This window comes from Odontomachus brunneus, unplaced genomic scaffold, assembly GCF_010583005.1.
Source record: "Odontomachus brunneus isolate Ranch 3 - 2012 unplaced genomic scaffold, Obru_v1 Obru_scaffold_146, whole genome shotgun sequence".
In the NCBI taxonomy this organism is placed as follows: domain Eukaryota; kingdom Metazoa; phylum Arthropoda; class Insecta; order Hymenoptera; family Formicidae; genus Odontomachus; species Odontomachus brunneus.
Genome location: NW_022639596.1, coordinates 98,003 through 117,801, shown reverse-complemented (window position 1 = coordinate 117,801; position 19,799 = coordinate 98,003). Strand labels below are relative to the sequence as shown.

Below are 19,799 nucleotides of genomic sequence, written 5' to 3'. Positions count from 1 at the left end.
TATACAGGGTGTCCCGAAGTCCCATGATGACCCTTGGTGAGAACGTAGAACGGATTGAGGTGAGCAAGAAAGTCCTGTGCCGTTTTGCGATATTCGCAATAGTTTTTGAGAAATTAATTATTTTGCGAGTCTATGTCTCGTAGCTATGGGCAGAGGGATGCGGCGAGATACGATTCGCGAGTGTCACGGTCGCACGTCGGCCGAAGGCATCTTTCTTTCCGCTGCCGCTTTCTGTACGCTGATTTGTTGAGACAAAAAAATTAATTTCTCAAAAACTATTGCGAATATCGCAAAACGGCACAGGACTTTCTTGCTCACCTCAAACTGTTCTACGTTCTCACCAAGGGTCATCATGGGACTTCGGGACACCCTGTATATATATATATATATATATGTGTATATATATATATATATATATATATATATATATATATATATTATATACACACAGGGTGTCGGAAACCTTTCTTGGCACAAGTCGTAGGAACGTAGAACGGATTAAAAGGAACAGAAAAGTCAAATACCATTTTGCGAAATTCGTAATAATTTTCAAGGAATTAATTATTTTGTCTGAACAAATAAGCTCTCGAGCCAGCGCGTGAATAACGGCGCGCAATCATGATACGCGCGAATCGCGATTCGCTGCGTCCCTTCGCCCATAGCTACGATGTGTTTCGTAGCTATAGTTACCATACTTACAAGATATAGCGTAGCTATGGGCGGAGGGACGCAGCGAGCGGCGATTCGCTTGTATCACGGTTGCGCGCCAGCCCAAGCACTAATTTGCTGAAACAAAATAATTAATTACTCGAAAACTATTGCGAATTTCGCAAAATGGTATGTGACTTTTCTGTTCCGTTTAATCCGTTCTACTTTCCTACGAATTGTTTCAAGAAAAGTTTTGGACACCCTGTATATATAGGGTGTCTGACTCGTACCATACCAGAGCTAGCATATAGCTAGAATAGGTCGGGGTGAATAATAGAATCGGTGTCTTTTTTAACAACAAGAAAAACGTGTTTCCAGGAGGCTGACCCGGCTAGCCTGTCATGCCGATGTTACATCGCGTACAGCGTTCGTTTCACCGCAGTACACGTGCTGATTGGCTAGTGGGCTCCCGCTCGATAGAAATCTTTTATAGTTAATAGCTCAAAATTTTACGTGGTTGTTTAAAAAAAGACACCGATTCTATTATTCACCTCGAGCTATTCTAGCTATATGTTAGCTCTGGTACGGTACGAGTCAGACATCCTGTGTATATGTGTGTGTGTGTATATAATACTAATAATATCTATATTAATAAATATTATTTCCAGACAGCACGCAATATTTATAAAATTTTAGAAATATAGATATTAAATATTTTATAAATATTCAAATGTCCGAGATTTTCAGGTATGAAAAGGATTATAATAAATATTTAAAAATATTTATAAAAAACATTTTTTATAAATACTTTTATAAAAAAGATTAAAATTTATGAAAGATTTATGATAAATATTTTTCATAAATATTTTTAAATATTTATCATAATCTTTTTCATACTTGAAAATCTTGGACATTAGAATATTTATAAATTATTTAATATCTATATTTCTACTAATATTTTGTGAATATTGTGTGTTGTCTGGGATTTATAATTTAGACGTTTCACCGTATATAGCAATTGCTACAGTTCATGATTTATGTCTATGAATCCATCAATCGTGTAATACAAATACCTGCTTTGGTGCAATTACGAGTGATATCAATATTCTCATAATGCTATTACAATGTATATGTTGCAAAAAAATTTAATAAATCTCTACACCCCTGCTTTAATCCTTTCTCTTGTACTCCGTATTATATCCCAGTCAACACAAATTCGTTCCTGGAATATCTTCCGATTTTCCAGTAGGAAGATTTGAATATTCATAGAAAGTTCTTTTAAGAAGATAAATATTCTGAGAATATTCTTATGTTTTTAAATAGACACTATCTTAAATATTTTAATAATATTCTTCGGGAATATTCTCACATATATTCATAGAATATTCTATGTATGATTTAATTTTCGATCGAGGAATATTCTACATCGGGAAAAAAGATTGTTAGAAAAATTGTTAAATAAAAAGAAAAATTTTTAATCCTAGAATATTTGTTGTGATTGCTAATGTGACTCTAGTTATTGCAATCTTTTTATAATGGTGTGCCATTTAATTAATTCCATTTATAATTTGCTTGGAAAAAATCGCTGACTCCAGTGAGAGACTCGAACCTGAGACATTTGTAGTTCTTGAAGAACTCGCCTTACCTACTAAGCCACTGCTATTAACTGATGAGAACGACTATTATAATGGTACATGTGCCGTTCGCTTGGAGCGCTTATTCGCTTTCGAAGTATTCTTTATTAATGTACCGAATTTAGTATAGAGTGAAAATTTTTAATTAGCTTCAAACTTTTCAATATATGAAAGTGGGTGTATCCCGTACCACATATGCTTACAAGATTATTTTCCGAATATTTGAATATACAAGGTTTCTTGAATATTTGAAAAGTCATTTTCGTCGAATATTCCATAAAACGCACATAATATTATTCAATTATAAATATTCTAGGTTGAATTACAGAGAAGATTCATATTCCTATAATGAGATATTGAAATATTTATTTCATAATATTCGTATAAGAAGATTTATAGGTCTTTCCACGAATATTATGTGCTGGCTGGGTATATAAGATTATTTTTTGAATATTCCAATATATAAGATTTTTGAATATTTCAGAAATCACATTCGGATAATATACCATACAGAATATATAATATTATTCAATTACGAATATTCCAAGTACCATTACAGAGAAGATTCATATTTCTATAACAATATTAGAATATTTATTTCAGAATATTCCTCTAGGACGATTTATAGCATTTTCCGGAATATTCTGGGATATAATCTGTGTTGGCTGGGATTGTAAATTGACACTGTAATATAAAAAAGTCAGTTTTAGTAAAAACGACATATAGCGAGAGAAATACACGTGTTAAGGCACTTATGCGATGTATAGCGTTTGAACCAACTCAACATGCAATTATATCTATGTGTCCAATTTTGCTTTCATGGTCGTCGATAATTGTACGGTTTTCCATAAGGCCCTATTCTTTTATTCAACTTATCAAACCTCAATTGCTGGAAATAACTGTACACCACCAACCACATGTATGTGTATACCACTGCAAAAAGTTAAAACAGTATTACGCATTTTGATATGCATATGTTCTAGATCAGAGCTCGGAACAGTTTGCCAATTTCGGCCGATTCTCGGGAGCTACGCCTTCTATCTCTCCCTTGCCGCGCGGCGGGCCTCAAAAGTGATGGTTACAACCAGTCGCGGCTCCAAGTTTAGAGGCACGTCACTTTCTAGGCCCGCCGCGCGGCAAGGAGGAGATAGAAGGCGTAGAATAGGCCGAAATTGGCAAACTGTTCCGAGCTCTGTTGAGACCGGAAATCTCTGCTGAGATAGCACAAAACGTTCCAAAATCATTCTGGATATATACAGGATATCTAAGAAAGTGGCTCTCGGAATGTCCTAAGTATATTTATGGTGATCTCAGGACGTTTTGTGCAATCAGGAATTTTTATTAATATTAGAAAGAATAATTTTAATATCTATTAATTCTTACATGACTATATATACATAGTTTATTATTAATATTAATTTCTTATTTAAAAGAAACAAAGCATTGTCGAGGAAATCGTTTTTCGGACAAAATATATCCGAATAGACTTTAAAATAGATCTTTTGAAGAAAAAAACAGGGTAATTATGTAGAATAAGGACTTTTCCGAATTTTGATATTTATTTTGCTGCAATCTTGATAAATATCTTTGTTGTTATTCCAACAGTAATCAAATGGAGGAGCCTGAAAAATATATAAACTATCTATGTTTTTAACTATTTTTTCTAACATATACCTGTACGTAGAATATCGTATCTCTTAAAGTTTAACACTGAAATTGCAACAAAATACTGAAAAGATTAGAACATTTATTTATTAGTAACAAACACTACTTTATTGGTAATATAAAAAAATAATTTTTACAAAAATAAACATTGAATTTTTGTTTAAATTGGAGACCGGGTCTTCAAATTGTACATTGAGTTTTTAAATCGTATTTCAAAGATATGCAGTCATAAACAATAAAAAAGTATTAATTAATTATTAATTAATCCTATATTACATTAATATAACAATAAAACAAAATAAAAATAAAAGTACGCAAGTAATGTTACTAGTGTCATCTATTTTGCTACATAACAAATATTGCTTTAACAACATGTTTCAACAACATTTTTAACTGATTTTAACCGATTAATTTTTTTATCATGAATCATGCCTGTTTTATTTGTCACCGCGGTTTCGTTATCGAGCGCAATGATTTAAAAAATCTGAAGGTTTTAGCCGTCGCTCGTTGTTTGTTAAAAATTGTTTATTAACAAAAAAAGTTGTATGAATATAACGTAATTTTTCAAGACAGTTCTATAAAATATACACATATTCCTTTCACTTTTGTGAGAAATTTTCACTCTTTAGCTTAAGTACAACAGATTTGGCCCCCCTCCCGCCGCGAGAGGTCTGGGAGGCGAAGCCCCTCAGTTACACGGCTAGAGACAGGCATCTTTTTTATTAATATCTCGGAAAGTATAAGCGACCACCATAGTTATGTTTATATTATTGAAATAAGGTAAACAATAAAAAAGGTGTCTGTTCTTAGACGTGTAACTGGGGGGCTATACCCCCAAGTTCCCCTGCACCATGGCGGGAGAAGGGGCGCAAGTACTTTAGCTAAAGTTACTTAACTTAAAGTTTAATGATCACAAATTGAAATGAAAGTGCCACAAACCTCGAAAAGCTACGTAGGAAAAAATAATTAAAAATATTGAAAGGTTACGTACTTTTCGGCTTCCCCACTTGATTATCAATGTTGGAATAACAACAAAGATATTTATTAAGATTGCAGCAAAAAAATATCAAAATTCGGAAAAATCCTTATTCTACCTTATAATTACCGAAAACAGAATTTAATAAAAATATTAATTAAATTTTACAGTTGCATTGAATACAATATAGAATAATATGAAATAACTTACCGACAGCTATTAGACCGAATACCAACCAAAGAACGCCGTTGAGGACTTCGTGATTTACGAAGAACATGATTGATGTGTAAAGAACACTCACAAAAAGAGCGACAGCTAACATAATGCCTAGGACTACCCATGGAAGCATCATAAATGTATTTTTCTGTAAATTTAAGTTAATTTAGTGTATTTTTCGTTATTATTACTCATTCAATTAGGACTATGTTTGTACGTAAAAATAATTTCAGATACACGTATATATCAATACATATACACATCAATGATATACGGAGCGTTAATAAATTCGCGCTCACATAACACTATTTTTTATTACAATTAAGGAGAGATTAAAATTAGAGTCGAAAAGACTTATAACTATTTTTTTCGCAGAGTTTAATGAAGTACGCTGAGAAAAGAATACTTGAACATTTATTAGTGGGATATAAAATTTATTTACAGAGATAAACATTATATCCAACAAATGATTTAATTTATTAATAGTTTAACGGTTTCTAATTCTGGTTTTAATAAACTATAAAGAATGTAAAAAAAGAGCTTTAATAAAGAATGTAATTAATAGCAGTTTACCAATATTTTATATAAAATATATAAAATTTATGCGTTTTTTCTTATCCTAGGCCATAAATTTTTTTATTAAACTAAAATCATTTCTTTTGCAAAGATAATTTTTAATGCTTAATCTTAATGCTTAGTTAATGCTTAGTTTAATGCTTTTGCTGTCCGGACATGTCCTTATAATATTTTATTGTCGCATTTACAAACCCAGACAGCACACAATCTTTACAAAATATTTTAGAAATATAGATATTAAATATTTTATATGTATTGTAATGTCCGAGATTTTCAGGTAACACAAAATATTTTAGAAATATAGATATTAAATATTTTATATATATTGTAATGTCCGAGATTTTCAGGAAAAAGATTATGATAAATATTTAAAAATATTTATGAAAAATATTTATCATAAATCTTTCATAAATCATAAACTTTTTCATAAAAATATTTGCGAAAAATGTTTTTCATAGATATTTTTAAATATTTATTATAATCTTTTTTATACCTGTGAAAATCTCGGACATTTGAATATTTATAAAATATTTAATATCTATATTTTTAAAATATTTTGTAAATATTGTGTATTGGGAAATACTTCCTTACCCTCACAGCGCCAATTATTAGCAGCAAAGAGATTAAAATAGTCATGCAGAGATTGATGGCGAAAATAATTTTTACGGCTGTTTTGTCTAGGATATCGATTATTATTGTTTTCCATTCTACATTCACTGTGAAGATCAAGATTAGGGAAATCACGGCGAGTACCTGTATAAAACATCCAATTGTATTATTTGTATTTATTGTATTGTACAATATGTATTAATCGATATGAATAACCAAATACACTAAAGCGAAACATTCAGAAACAGAAGAACTTACGATTCCACATACTCCGCTGAATATTGTTCCCGTCTTTAAGGAACAGCATCTACAACACGTTGTCAATTGCATTCTAAAACAGAGAAAACATGAAAGATTACTTTCTTTAAATAATCAACTATGTTTCATTACTCATTTACGGTAGTGATATATTTTTTTTAGGTGAAGAGAATCACCTATAAAGACCTATAAAGATATTTACGTGACATGTTCTAAACGCAAGATCGAGTCTATCAATCATCTGGTATCTGTGTAGAATTATTTCTACACTTTTTGCATTCTGTATTTTTATTAATTTTGTTACTTTCTATTATATTTACGTCACTTCGTAAATCCCAATTCAGTAACTTAAAACAGTTGTCTTCTAACATTATCATCGACAAATTTAGTTGTATAACAACTAAATATCAATACACACGTGAAATATACGTAAATACGCTCGCGCATATGTTTGTACACACATATGTTTGTATACAGGGTGTCCTATTTTAAAAGATGCTGATAATTCTATAGTCAAACATCTTCAGCAGAAATGTTTCAAATAAAAGTTGTCAGGTTTAGAGGGGGACATCTGAAAGTGACCTTGACTTTGACTTTGGAGGTCATTTTAAAGGTTATTCGAAAGTCAACTTTGCTTTTTAAATAGAAACATCTATTTTTTATTAGGAAATTTTATTCTACGTAAAGAAACTAACAACTTTTATTTGAAAAAAATTTTTATACGATTTCTACGTTCTAAGATATTTACGGAAATATCTACAAAATTATTGGTTTGAATAATTTTTTACTAGAATTTTATCAACTTTACCGAAAAATAGCAAGAGATAAAAATTGTTTATTTTCTTCTCATAGAATTCTGAGAATTTTTTTAGAATTTTTTATAAGCTTTTTAGTACTTCAAAAAAATGCAAGAAAATGCAGTACTAAAAAGTTAATTAAAAAATTCTGAAAAAATTCTCAGAGCTCTATGAGAAAAAAATGAACTTTTTTATCTTTTGATATTTTTCAGTAAATTGAAGATAGTTGATAGAATTCGAGTAAAAAGTTATTGAAACCAATAATTTTGTAGATATTTCCGTAAATATCTTAGAAAATAGAAACTGTATAAAAATTTTTTTCAAACAAAAGTTGTTAGATTCTTTACGTAGAATAAAATTCCGTAATAAAAAATAGATATTTCTATTTAAAAAGCAAAATTGACCTTCGAATAATCTTCAAAATTACTTCCAAGGTTAAAGTCAAGGTCATCTTCAGATGTTTCCCTCTGAACCCGACAACTTTTGTATGAAACATTTTTGCTGAATATGCTTGGCTGAAAAATTATCAAGGCGCATCTTTTAAAATAGGCATCTGTATATATATATATTTTTGGTGATTAAATAATAAATCTGGGTTAATAAAAAAATGTTATATTTAATATCAAGTCATTTTACTCAAAATACATTTCTTTAGTTTTAATACAAGTGGCAGAGTCAATCAACGGCTAAAATATCTTGTATTGAATAGGTTTTTTAAGTTTTAATAAAGAATACTATGTAATTAACAATTTAGTAAACATCCTGTGAAAAGTGTAGGTGTCGATAAAAATTCGGTTAAGTATCGCATTGCGTTATCGTCGCGTGTATTGTTGCAATTGCAAATCTAATATCTATTAATTTATCTATCTCGTCGTGTTTATGTGCGAGGAAAATTGGCTAAAGGATAATAATGAAATTAAAAATAAATTCGTATAAGGTCGTATACACGCTTCCATGACGGTTAGTGGTCGAGAAAATTCGTTTAAGGTCTTCCTTCCGTTATAAGGAAGCGCAATGTACACGGTTCTCCATCTGTCTTCCGAACTCTCTCGTTCGCTTCGTAGAGCACTATCACGTCACCGCAATAGAAGATCGGCCGATTAAGATCACCTTGCGATTCACTAAATCGGAGAATGTACTTGACCAACACGTTGGAAGCGGTGTATGTGTTTCAAAGATGGTCCTTGACGCCTTGATTATCTTCATCCATGACGTCAGAAAGGTGGAAGGTCAAGAAATGTTTCTTACATTTTTCATGTATACTAATTATCTTTTAAAATTCAAGGTAGTAAGGCAGATAGGAAAAGGGGGAGAGAAGGAAATAAAGAGAAATGCGTCAGTAGTTTAATCGATGTGAAGCATTAAGTGAGAACGCAAAATGATCGAATCGTAAAAACTGTATGCTAGATTAGTAGCTAAGAGTTACGCGACGTATTTTATAATTTCAATAATCGCGCACTTTACAAACCGGTTTCGCGTTGACAGAAAGATTGCTTTACACGAGAATATTTTGCATAAATTCCCTCACTCCTGATATTATAATCGGTGACGGAGATTAAGATAAGTATTAACGATCTTTGACATTCTGTTACGAGAAAGATACTTCTGGAATGTTTTGAAAAAATATTTAGTAGGATTTACTCTATATAATGTATAGAAACTAAAAACCTATAAATTATAATTATAATACGTGCAGGAGAATATAGTTATCTTCTTTTAACAGAGAATAGTTGTTACTTGTAGATGCATATTGCGGAAGAGCGTACGATTCTGAAACGCACGATTCTATCCAGCTCTCGCGCGGGAAGGGATTACATCATCGCCACAAGAGATCATTGTAAAGCTCGATCGTTAATCATTTTCAAGAGAATGAATATTTTAAAGGTAAGTATTATAGTCTACTTTCAGCACTCGCTGAAAATGAATATCATGCGTCATGATAACTTCTTAAAATCATTGTTTCCTCTTTCTTTACAAAGATGTATACAATAACTATACTTCAGGTAAATTATATTAGACGATATTATCATACATTAAATACAACTTTGTATATATACATACAGATAAATTGTTAACTAATAATCTAACAAATGTATTTATATTAATAAAATGTTAGTCGTAAGTATTTATGTTTTCAATACTCTTATGCACGCATTAAAATTTGTGTAAGTTTAGTAAATTTTATTTCATTTTAGAATAGCAATATTGTAAGTTACTCGTAACGTTGATCTCGTTTATATTTTCAAATAAGAAATGCGATAAGATATATAAGTATTGAATGACGCTAAACATCTGCCACGCTTGCAGTATACACCTTGTAGGTGCTAAGTGCGATTATCGAAATAAGAAAATATTTTTGCGGAAAATAGCGTCGCGATTGACGCGCATGCGATACACGCGTTGCACACGGAATTAATGTTAAATTTAGCCGGTGAGTAAGCGACTCGTGAAAAACGCTGGTTAAAAATATACAATACTACTCGATAGGAATGGGGGGAGGCCGTCAAATGGAGCAAGATCAGTTCTCTTGACCTAGATATGTCGATTGATCGTGAACGTAAAGAAAGGGACGCCGCCCTGTAGAGATATTTTGCGTGCGGTTTGATATTCAATTAATACAAGAAATAGAATGTGACCTAAGAAGTATAACAACGAAGAAAATTATTATCCTTCGGTAATCTAAAGTAAACTCCTAAAGATTCTAGTATTGATCGACAATCTCATCTGTTCTGTACGAAAGTGACTTTACTTTCCGAGTTCTCCAGCTATTGCTTTACAGTTTTTTCCCTTTTTAAACCGATTCTTAATTTGTCTTTTACTTTCATTAATTTTTATTGAAATGACATATTTTATTTTACTAATAAAAATACATATTAATTTTATTAATAAACGGCAGTTTATAAATATAAAATAATGTTTAACTAATTTTGCATTTCTATAATTAATTAACGCTTTACGATTGTTTATATGTACATAACATATATATAACGTGTACATTTACGTGTATATAAATCTTAATACAATTACAGAATTTTTTATATAAAATGCGTGTCACTTGTGCGTCATTTAAATTATTTATTATACAAAATTTATTTATTCATTTTTGCTTGATTATATTTGCTTCATTTAAGATTTATAACATGATCGAGTCAGACGTATTAATTATGATGCTTATATGTGTATAAATATATAGACAAATTAAATTATTTTTCTATATATTATAGAGGGAAAGGTTCTAAGTCAGTTCTCTTTTTCATCAGTTATACTATAATTTATTGTAATTTATAAAAATAAAATTGTCAACTTGCGTCAGCGTTTATACATGCAAAGGATGTTAATGCCATGCGATTTTCAAGTATATACTAAATATATAATCGCGATACACGTGCCAAGTTGCATACACACTAAGTTTCAATAATGCCTCTATCCACTAGTTAAATCTAGAATCATTCTTAACTTTGCTAACACAAATTAAAATTCACAATGACAGATCTGTTTTGAGACATTTCGACGCTTTCTTGAATAATCAACGGTCTTGATGTGTGAATATCTAAATATGGTGGGTATAGTTGGAAATTTCTAATAATTAATTAATTAATTATTTTTATTTTTATTATTATTAATAGGCCATTCAGAATATATGTTTAGAAATAGTCCAACGTTTATCTCAACGTATAATTGAGCACATCTAATTAAACAGCTACTAGAATCTTTTGTAAAATTCTTTGTCAGAGTTTATCAGTAGGTAAATCGCGTGTACTATCTCTAAAATTTCATTACAGATTGTAACAATAAAAATTTCTTAATAATAATTAAAGTAATTAACTGTTGTCTAATTGTCTGTAGCATATACACATAAATTCAGAAAACAAAGTTAGCTAACCACTAAAACTCCATATAGAAAATCTGTCGATAATAGATGAACAGATTCATTCTAACAAACGAACGATCTTTATACTCGCGTATGTAATATTACGGGCCTGAGCGCGCGAAATCTGCACGACGCCAGAAAACTCGGCTTTAGTCGTTTATATATAAGGAATTATGAGGTGACCATGACATTTTTGTGCTAGAATTTTTAATTTATATTGACCTTTGGAACATTTAAATATATTTTACTTAGATAAAATTTTAATTTTCTTTGCAGCAAAAGTGCACTATTTTAGAGATTGAATTATAGAAATTTAAAAAATAAGTAAGTGAAAAAAAATTATTTTCCACTACATTTTTGTTAAGAAAAAATCACCCACAAATTGCCCAGAAAATCTGCTATTACAAAATAATTCGATAGAAGCAAAACATTCTGTATATAGACACGCGTACGCGTGGGTGTGTGTCATAATATGTGGTAAATAATACAAACAGCACATAAACATATATCCATATCACCTGTAAAGTGGGCTGTCACGATGATTGCAAACTATTATAGCACTGCAATGCAAATAAAAGGCGGTGAAGTAACGATCGATTACATCATTATTTGAATCACCTTGTGCGCGAGTTACCGTTTCCACTCTGCCACTTTTGTCACCGACAACTTTATAGCCTTCACTTTGGATTAATTATTCAATAGAGAGAATACACTTTTTATGTCGCGCCGTGCACAATATTCAGTCTCGCAATTTCGCGCGACGACGAACAACCTGCTTAAATGTCACCGAATGTCGCGCCTCTATACTCACTTCTTTTCGGAGTGCGATTCTTTTTTCACTCGAAAGATATCGATGGCGCAGGTGCCAGACGTGCGACGACGGCCGAGAAATAGAAAACGGACGCGGATGTGCAGGGCGAACGGAATGAAGAGGAGAGACGCGGGAGAACCGCACGCAGGTCCAGCGTACGAAGTATCGCGCGTTCCGCTCGCAATAGGAGATGACCAGAAACTGTGCCAAGAACAGTACGCGACCGCGCCAAACCTCGACGGTATATACACCTACATCTACACCTACACCCACACCGGTGTCTGACCAACACCAGGAAGGTCAGTCGCGTGTGTAGTATGTCGTGTGTGCGCTACCGCGGCTTATGCGAATGGCATATATTGCGCGCGACTTGCGATGCGAGATGCGAGGAGACGCGGAACGCGGAACGCGGCGAAGAGAGCGAGCCTTTCAAAGTGCGCGCGGCTGTGCATCTTGTATGAATCTCCTACGTAAAATCTGCTCGTGTGTAGATTCTCAATAAGCCCAGCGACAAGAAAAGATAACCCTCGTCCGACGACTTCGTATTTGACCTGCATCCGTTGCGCGTTTCATCTTAGTGGGAAAGCCGCATATTGCGTTAGAATTGCACGATCTTTCTTGCATTGCGTCTAGACATTCGCTCGCAGTTCGATATACAGTCTTTAACTCTAAACACTGGAACAAGGAGTGAGGGAAATCTCTACTTCGTTAATTGGATCGTGTAATTTTTTTCGTAATAGTACATACCTATCGGGCTGGCTACGTTCTTGTTTTCTTTTAGAAAAAATAGACTTCGTAATTATTATGTCACATACATACGCACATACACACAACACACACACACACAACACACACACAACGTGATATGAATGATTTTGAAAAGAAAGGATAGGAAAGATAATAAATTGGTATAAATAGAGTTTTTCTTTCTATTTACTATATTTTTGTTAGAGACATATATTTTTACTATATTTTTATTAGAGACATATATATATATATATATATATATATATATATATATATATATATATATATGACGTTGACATACTTTCTATGCAGAAATAAAGAAAATGAAACGTCGGAATTTTATACATCTATCGATAGCGGACGATCCGTGGTTGTTCTGTTTACTTAACCTGAGGTTAAGTAAACTATATTTCTAATCAAATTTTTAACATTTAATTGCAAAAATTCAAAGTTAGAGCACTTGTGTATTGAGAATGATCGTGAAAACGAATAAACTCAATGATGAATTGGTTCCAAAGATCTGGGTACATGACGTTTGGTTTCATCAGAAAAACGTCTCAACTGCAGATATTATTAATAAATGCCGTAAGCTTATTAAATCTAGTAAGTGTCTTGATATATTGCTTATTACAGTTTATTACTATAGATTTAAGATAGATAAATCATTATTAAAAGTACTTAAATTTTCTTGTAATAAAATCTTGTAATAAAATCATAAAGTCGTGTAAAGATGTTATTTAACATTTATTTAACATATTTCAATCATATTTGCGATAAAAATTCGCCGAAATTATATTAAATTAAAAGGATTAAATGATATTAAATTACATGATATAAAATTATATTAAATGCGCACATATTTATAAGGTTTATTTTACTTTTAAACTTATTTTATTTTTATGCACTTATTTTATATTTTTATTTATACATCTATATTAATTTAGACAGTTTAAGCACTAGTTCTGTTTAAATTATAAGTGTATTTCGTTACTTTAACAAGATTGTCAATAACTTCAATTGGGGTTGGCTGAAGGGAGATCTACAGCTCAAGAAAATCTGGGAATTGCCAGTTTTAGAACCTGACAATTCAGATGTGAAAGATATCGACTGGATCAAAACCAGTTTGTATTCTCTGTCTTTATTTCTCTTGATAAAATATCATTTTTGTTATCACACTGATGTATACATATTTCTTTTTTTTTTTAATTATGCGATATTTTGAATATTTTCAGTTCTATCGCAGATCGTCGTGGCTCGTTTTGTCATCAATAGTGTATCTCTCGTTGCACACGTCGCTAATATCTACACAATATTAACACGAGATCGACAGAATTTGCTTATACTTTGGATGGTGCTTAGTTTTGTCAAAGATATCCTACTGGAAATTGTCGTTGTTATCGTTACTTTGATATTGTGGCATAATGGAAGCATCACAACGTCACTTCTTGCTGAGTTTATAATAAAGAAAGTTATACGGCTAGGTAAGCGAATGAAAACAAAGTTAATCTAGGAAAAGAAACAGAGAGATATTTCAGATACTTTTTGTATTATTGTACATACCCAAATAGCACAAAATTTCCAGAGAATGTTCTGGAACATTCTTAGAATGTATGAATGTCTTTAGAATGTCTTTAGAATGTATTTTGAAGATTTGTGCTGTATAGGTATTGAATACACAATAACAACACTCGTATTATTGAAACAAAAGATAATATAATTATCACAGATATATTTTCATCTTTCTTCATTCTGAAGTAATTTTCATTGGCATTTTATATCTCTTGAAATTAAATATGCAATAATATAATAACTAAAAACGAGAATAAATATTATTTGAAGTTATTATTTTAAACCGGTTGTCTCTTCTGTGGGAAAGAAAAAGATATTATCCGTCATTGACGCAAAATATTCTCTCTGCTTATGCGATCAAATAATGAATCTTGCAAAAGTGTTAGTTATTCTAGCAATCTCAATTTGGAAATGGTGCGCAACTCTTAACTGGTACATGCAACTACGAAAAGCGGCGACAATTCGTGAATTTTTTGAGCGGGTCGCACGAAGAAGTAACACGAGTGTTATTGATACTGTCAGAAGGTTCAGGCATTCTTTGGACAATATGAGTCTTGGTATAGCAATTGTTCGACGAGGTAAGTACACAAGTCTGCTGAGTTTGGACGAGCTTTTTGAAAAATCGCCCAATAGAGTGAAGTTCAATAAAGAGTATTGTGATTTGCGAATTTCCAAATCATTGACGACTTTGATCACCAGCGAGAATTACGACGCGAACGGTACAAATGATTATGATTCGATCGTTAATGACCTAAGCGTGGCTGAAAAATCAATGAAGATGCTCGATATAACTGCAGAGGATATAATGGACGCACGTGCTAGAATACAAGAGCGCTCCTATTGGAATAGACGAGATGCAACAGCAAAAATATCTAATCCAGTGGAAAAAATGATGACATATTTTTCTCTTGAAAAAGACGGAGAAGAAACAGAGTATGCTTTCAGGGATAAACAAATCGTGATAGACGATAAAGAAAATAACAAAATAGGCACTGAAGAAGAAAATATCGATGTAACGGAAGACGTCGCTTTAGGAGAGGAAAACGCTACTGCATATTTTCTAATGAAGAAGGAAACAGCGAAACAGAAGATGGATAACAGCGAAACTGTTTTACGGGATAAAAGAAAAGATATTTTTACTGAGAAGCGGAAGGAAGCTGTGAGCCATTTGTTACAGTCTGAAAACGGAAACATTACAAGCGATAAAGTAAAAGATCATGTAACACCAATGACATTACATGATTTTTATACCATATCGAGAGAGAAGAAAGAAGAAGCGCAAAAAATTACGAAAACTATACAATGTTCTTTGAGCCAACATGAAAGGAATATGAATGTTAAAGTATGTCCTTCTCTTGTTAAAGACATGGAAGCAAAATTTTGTTTTATTCCTGTGAGCTGCGAACACAAGTGGATCAGCAAATCTGATCAGAGAAGACACACTTACCGAGTCGAGACGAAGCAAGCCTCACTTACCATAAACGTGGATAGAAAAGAGCATTCTACAAACTCAAAAATGTCATTACCTACGTGTCATTGTGCTTCGAGCATGAATATTCACACACATAAGAATAAGGAGAATGCGCAATCGACTAACACTAAGAACAAAAATGTCAATCACGACACCGATAACAAAAAATTGAAATGTTCCATTTCTAATGTCGTCGCGCAAGAAGACAGACCTAACGGAGACAGGTTCGCGTTAAAACATTTGGAGCGACGCTTAAAGAAACGAACGCAAACGTATCACGAATGTTTAGAGAAGCAACCAGTTACTTGGGACAGCATGTCTCTGGCGCAAACTGCACGTCCCTCGGGATATGACAAGAAATTTGTCACGTTCAATAAACCGTTTGCTCGCCAGACAGATTTGAAAAGCATTCAGACTGAAACTTTTAACGAGTCGAAGGGTTCTTTGAGCAGACAACATAAATTAAAGCACGTTCAACAGGCGCGACATACACAATCGTTAAACTTGCGTTTAGCCAACGACTTCGAGTCATTTAAAAAGAAGAATTACATGAAATTTCAGGAACGCGAAATGATGGAGGCGAGAACTTTCAATTTTATCTTGTTGGAAGATGAGAAACAGATAAGGGGAAGAAACAGATACAACTTGTCTCCGAGCCGGAAACTATCGGCTGAAGAACGCGAAGCGATAGAGTCGAGAGCTTTGAAAATCTGCAATAAGCAAACTTTGTTAGATAATAAGAATGAGCTGGAAGCGAGGAAGAAATACGGTTCATCGTTAAATTACGAGCGATCGCTGAAGGAAGCCGAGATTTCAAAGACGAAGGACTCGAAGACTTGCAACGATGTTATTTTGTTTGGAAACAGAGAAGAGACAAGAGCAATAACAGGAAACGATTTACCTACAAACTATAAGCGATCGGTCGAAAAATTGGAAGCTTTGGCAGCTTACAGCAAGTTCACTTCTTCGAATTATAATCTGATTGCCGGAAGAAAACACGATTCATCGAAACATGCTGCGTCGTCGATATATGAGGAAGATATCGACATTCCAACGAGAGCTTCTAATCTTTTAAAAGTTGATAATGTCCCTGATGATCGGCTTTCAGAAGCTAGTGCCATGAGCCACTTACTCAAAATACGTGATAATGTAAGCAATGGTTTCGACTTGAGCGATCGTAACGCGAGACGTACGTGTGTATCGTTGAACCTCCGGGAAATCACAAGGAACATCGAATGGACTCTTCAGCCTGGAGGAATCACACTAATTAATAAAAATTTGCAAGGTGAACTTCCGGAAAACGGAAGATTCCGCGAAAGTCAACAACGCGATATCGTCGATAACAATACCACTAGTATGTTACACAACGCTTTTTTCTTCAAGCCCGAAATCATAATGAGGATTTTTCGGCGCGCTCAGACAAGATTTCAGGGATCTTTTTCAAATTTTGAGATTTGGCGGCGGACGGATTTCAACGTGGAGTTTGTTTGCCGAGTGAACAACGAGATGAATGTACAAAATCGAGATTTGTTGTTTGACTTTGATTTTGAATGGATAATGGGAAGTCGAAGTGACCTGAGTCGTTCATTGCTTTTCAATATTAATAGTAATCGCATTGCTGAGGAAGAAAATAATCCCGACTTGTGTATAATATTTATCGGTCGGGATGAATTCCCCAGCGAATCTGAAAGCGCGATTGTCGAAGATTCTGAATCTCAAAGAAGTGCGCGTTTGAGCATCGAAAATGTCCAAGCGACGAACATCTTGATATTTGATGCAAATCATCGTCAAACAGATAATGCGACTACCGATAATTTGTCACTTCAACTTATCATTAGTGTGTTGAGGAACTTTGGTATCGAGATGTCGGAAGAAGATACACGCAATATTTCAATCGAACAAATCGAAGAGTTTGGGAATATAAGTAATGTGACTGTGATTAATGATTTTCCATCTTGTACTTTCAATACGAGCGATATGAACAACGATAAAGGAAATAATATGTACGATAAAATTTCACTAAGTCAAAATATCTATTACAATAATATGGTTGACGATGAAAATAAACAAATTTTATATTTGAGCAATAGTTCTTCAGATAATCCAGATGTATCATCTGTTAAGTCATTAGAACATGTCAGTTACTATGAAGAGCAAGATGAGAAATATTTAAGCGCGATTGATATTAATATTGAAGACAAGATATCCGAGAATAATTCATCTTTCATAAATGTTGATAATGATATAACATCACGATTGTCAAATCTCGGTAATAATAACGATAAAGATGACAATCGTCAGTTCGGCATGTCAAAAAATAGAACTGAGGAAAATATATCTAATGTCTCCTTTGAGAGGTCTATGAAAATATTTTCTCCTAAGATGTCATTTGTGGAATCATACAGTAGCCAAACATCGATATTGAAATCAGCAGACAAGGAGCTTCAAAAAGTGCCACAACTTGCGAATGGGCAAGCTATCTCGGAAAATAAAAGGGCAAGGTCAATTTTAAATTCAGAAATTAAAAATAGCGATACAACTTTACAATCTCATAATGTCGAAGCCTTAAAATTAATAGACGAGACGCAAAATAGCATAAGAAGCGAAGATGAAGGCAGGACTGTATATGGAAAAATAAATGGATTTTTGGCAGGCCAATTTTCTGGAATGTATTCGAGCGATGAAAGTGATATAAATTCCTTATACGAAAAGAATAATAACAGGTCAGAATTGACATCGCATGAAAGTAGTTTGATGGAAGAGTTTTTGAATGATACCGCTGAGAATATTTTTACTTCTGCTTATAACTCTGCGCACCCTTCCAACAATGGAAATTAAAACGTAATTATCTTATAACTTCGGTATGTAATATCTAAACGATGCTCACTACATAAGCATCGAAGAAGTATTTGTTTAATACGATACAGCTGCTGTCAGATTTAAATTATAAAAATAGACGTGACTGAGAACCGATTCGTGTATCTCACATGTAAGTAAAATATTAATTATAAATTTGCCCAATGTATCTTAGGTAACCGATTATTTTTATTGCCATAGGGAATTTTTAAATATATCTTATAATCAATGAAAAGGGAATTTTTAAGTATATCTTATAATCAAAATGCAGACTCACATCGATCAGATTTGTACAAAAAAAGTAGAATTCCGTCTTCCACTGCGAAATCCTGCTAAACTGTTCGACTATGCACTAAAATTGGGTAGTACTAAAATGCAGTACTAAATTATAGATATTAATTAGCCGTCTCCATCCTAATTTTGGTAAAATTCTGCTCACGAACTTCCATCGAATTCACTATGATTCACAATTTGTCCTTAATATTATAAATTATCCGAAATAATAGATACGCTATGTAGGAATTTATTGGTTTCTTTTAATATTATAATTTCATATGTTTAACGCGTAAGAAAAAATTTGTTATGTAAGTTTCATATATATACAAGGTATCTGAAACCTTTCTTGACACAACAGAAAAGTCAAATACCATTTTGCGAAATTCACAATAGTTTTCGAGTAATTAATTATTTTGTCTCAGCAAATTAGCGCTTGGGCCGGCGCGCGACCGTGACTCATGCGAATCGCCGCTCGCTGCGTCCCTCTACCCATAACTACGCTGATCTTGTAACTATGGTAACTATGGCTACGAGACACATCGTAGCTATGGGCGGAGGGACGCAGCGAGCGGCGATTCGCGTATATTACGGTCGCGCGCCGGCCCGAGCGCTAATTTGCTAAGACAAAATTATCAATTACTCGAAAACTATTACGAATTTCGCAAAATGATATTTGATTTTTCTGTTCCGTTTAATCCGTTCTACTTTCCTATGATTTGTGTCAAGAAAGATTTCGGACATTCTATATACAGGGTGTCTCACACTCTCCTTCAGGCATTTTGTAGGGACGTAGAGTGGGTTGATGTGAACATAAAAGTC

At 32.9% G+C, this 19,799-nt stretch overlaps 2 protein-coding genes across 5 annotated transcripts; one reads left to right on the top strand and one right to left on the bottom strand.

Moving 5' to 3' along the window:
- Positions 1-1,777: 1,777 nt before the first annotated feature.
- On the bottom strand, positions 1,778-12,293 carry LOC116850449. Of its 4 annotated transcripts, XM_032828759.1 has the most exons (6): positions 11,885-12,051; positions 11,769-11,810; positions 6,583-6,655; positions 6,307-6,468; positions 5,134-5,287; positions 3,069-3,215 (listed from the first exon to the last, which is right to left on the bottom strand). In XM_032828759.1, the coding sequence occupies exons 3-6, from the start codon at positions 6,652-6,654 to the stop codon at positions 3,100-3,102; spliced, it is 504 nt and encodes a 167-aa protein (XP_032684650.1). In that variant the 5' UTR covers position 6,655; positions 11,769-11,810; positions 11,885-12,051; the 3' UTR covers positions 3,069-3,099. The 4 variants fall into 4 exon arrangements, with proteins under 4 accessions (XP_032684646.1, XP_032684650.1, XP_032684647.1 ...); XM_032828755.1 differs by lacking the exons at positions 11,769-11,810; positions 11,885-12,051 and adding an exon at positions 12,062-12,293 and having other exon boundaries at positions 1,778-3,215; XM_032828756.1 differs by having other exon boundaries at positions 11,769-12,052.
- An 853-nt stretch (positions 12,294-13,146) lies between these two features.
- Positions 13,147-18,686, top strand: LOC116850490. The gene is made up of 4 exons (XM_032828819.1): positions 13,147-13,411; positions 13,809-13,929; positions 14,041-14,289; positions 14,773-18,686. The coding sequence occupies exons 1-4, from the start codon at positions 13,307-13,309 to the stop codon at positions 18,684-18,686; spliced, it is 4,389 nt and encodes a 1,462-aa protein (XP_032684710.1). The 5' UTR covers positions 13,147-13,306.
- Positions 18,687-19,799: the final 1,113 nt, after the last annotated feature.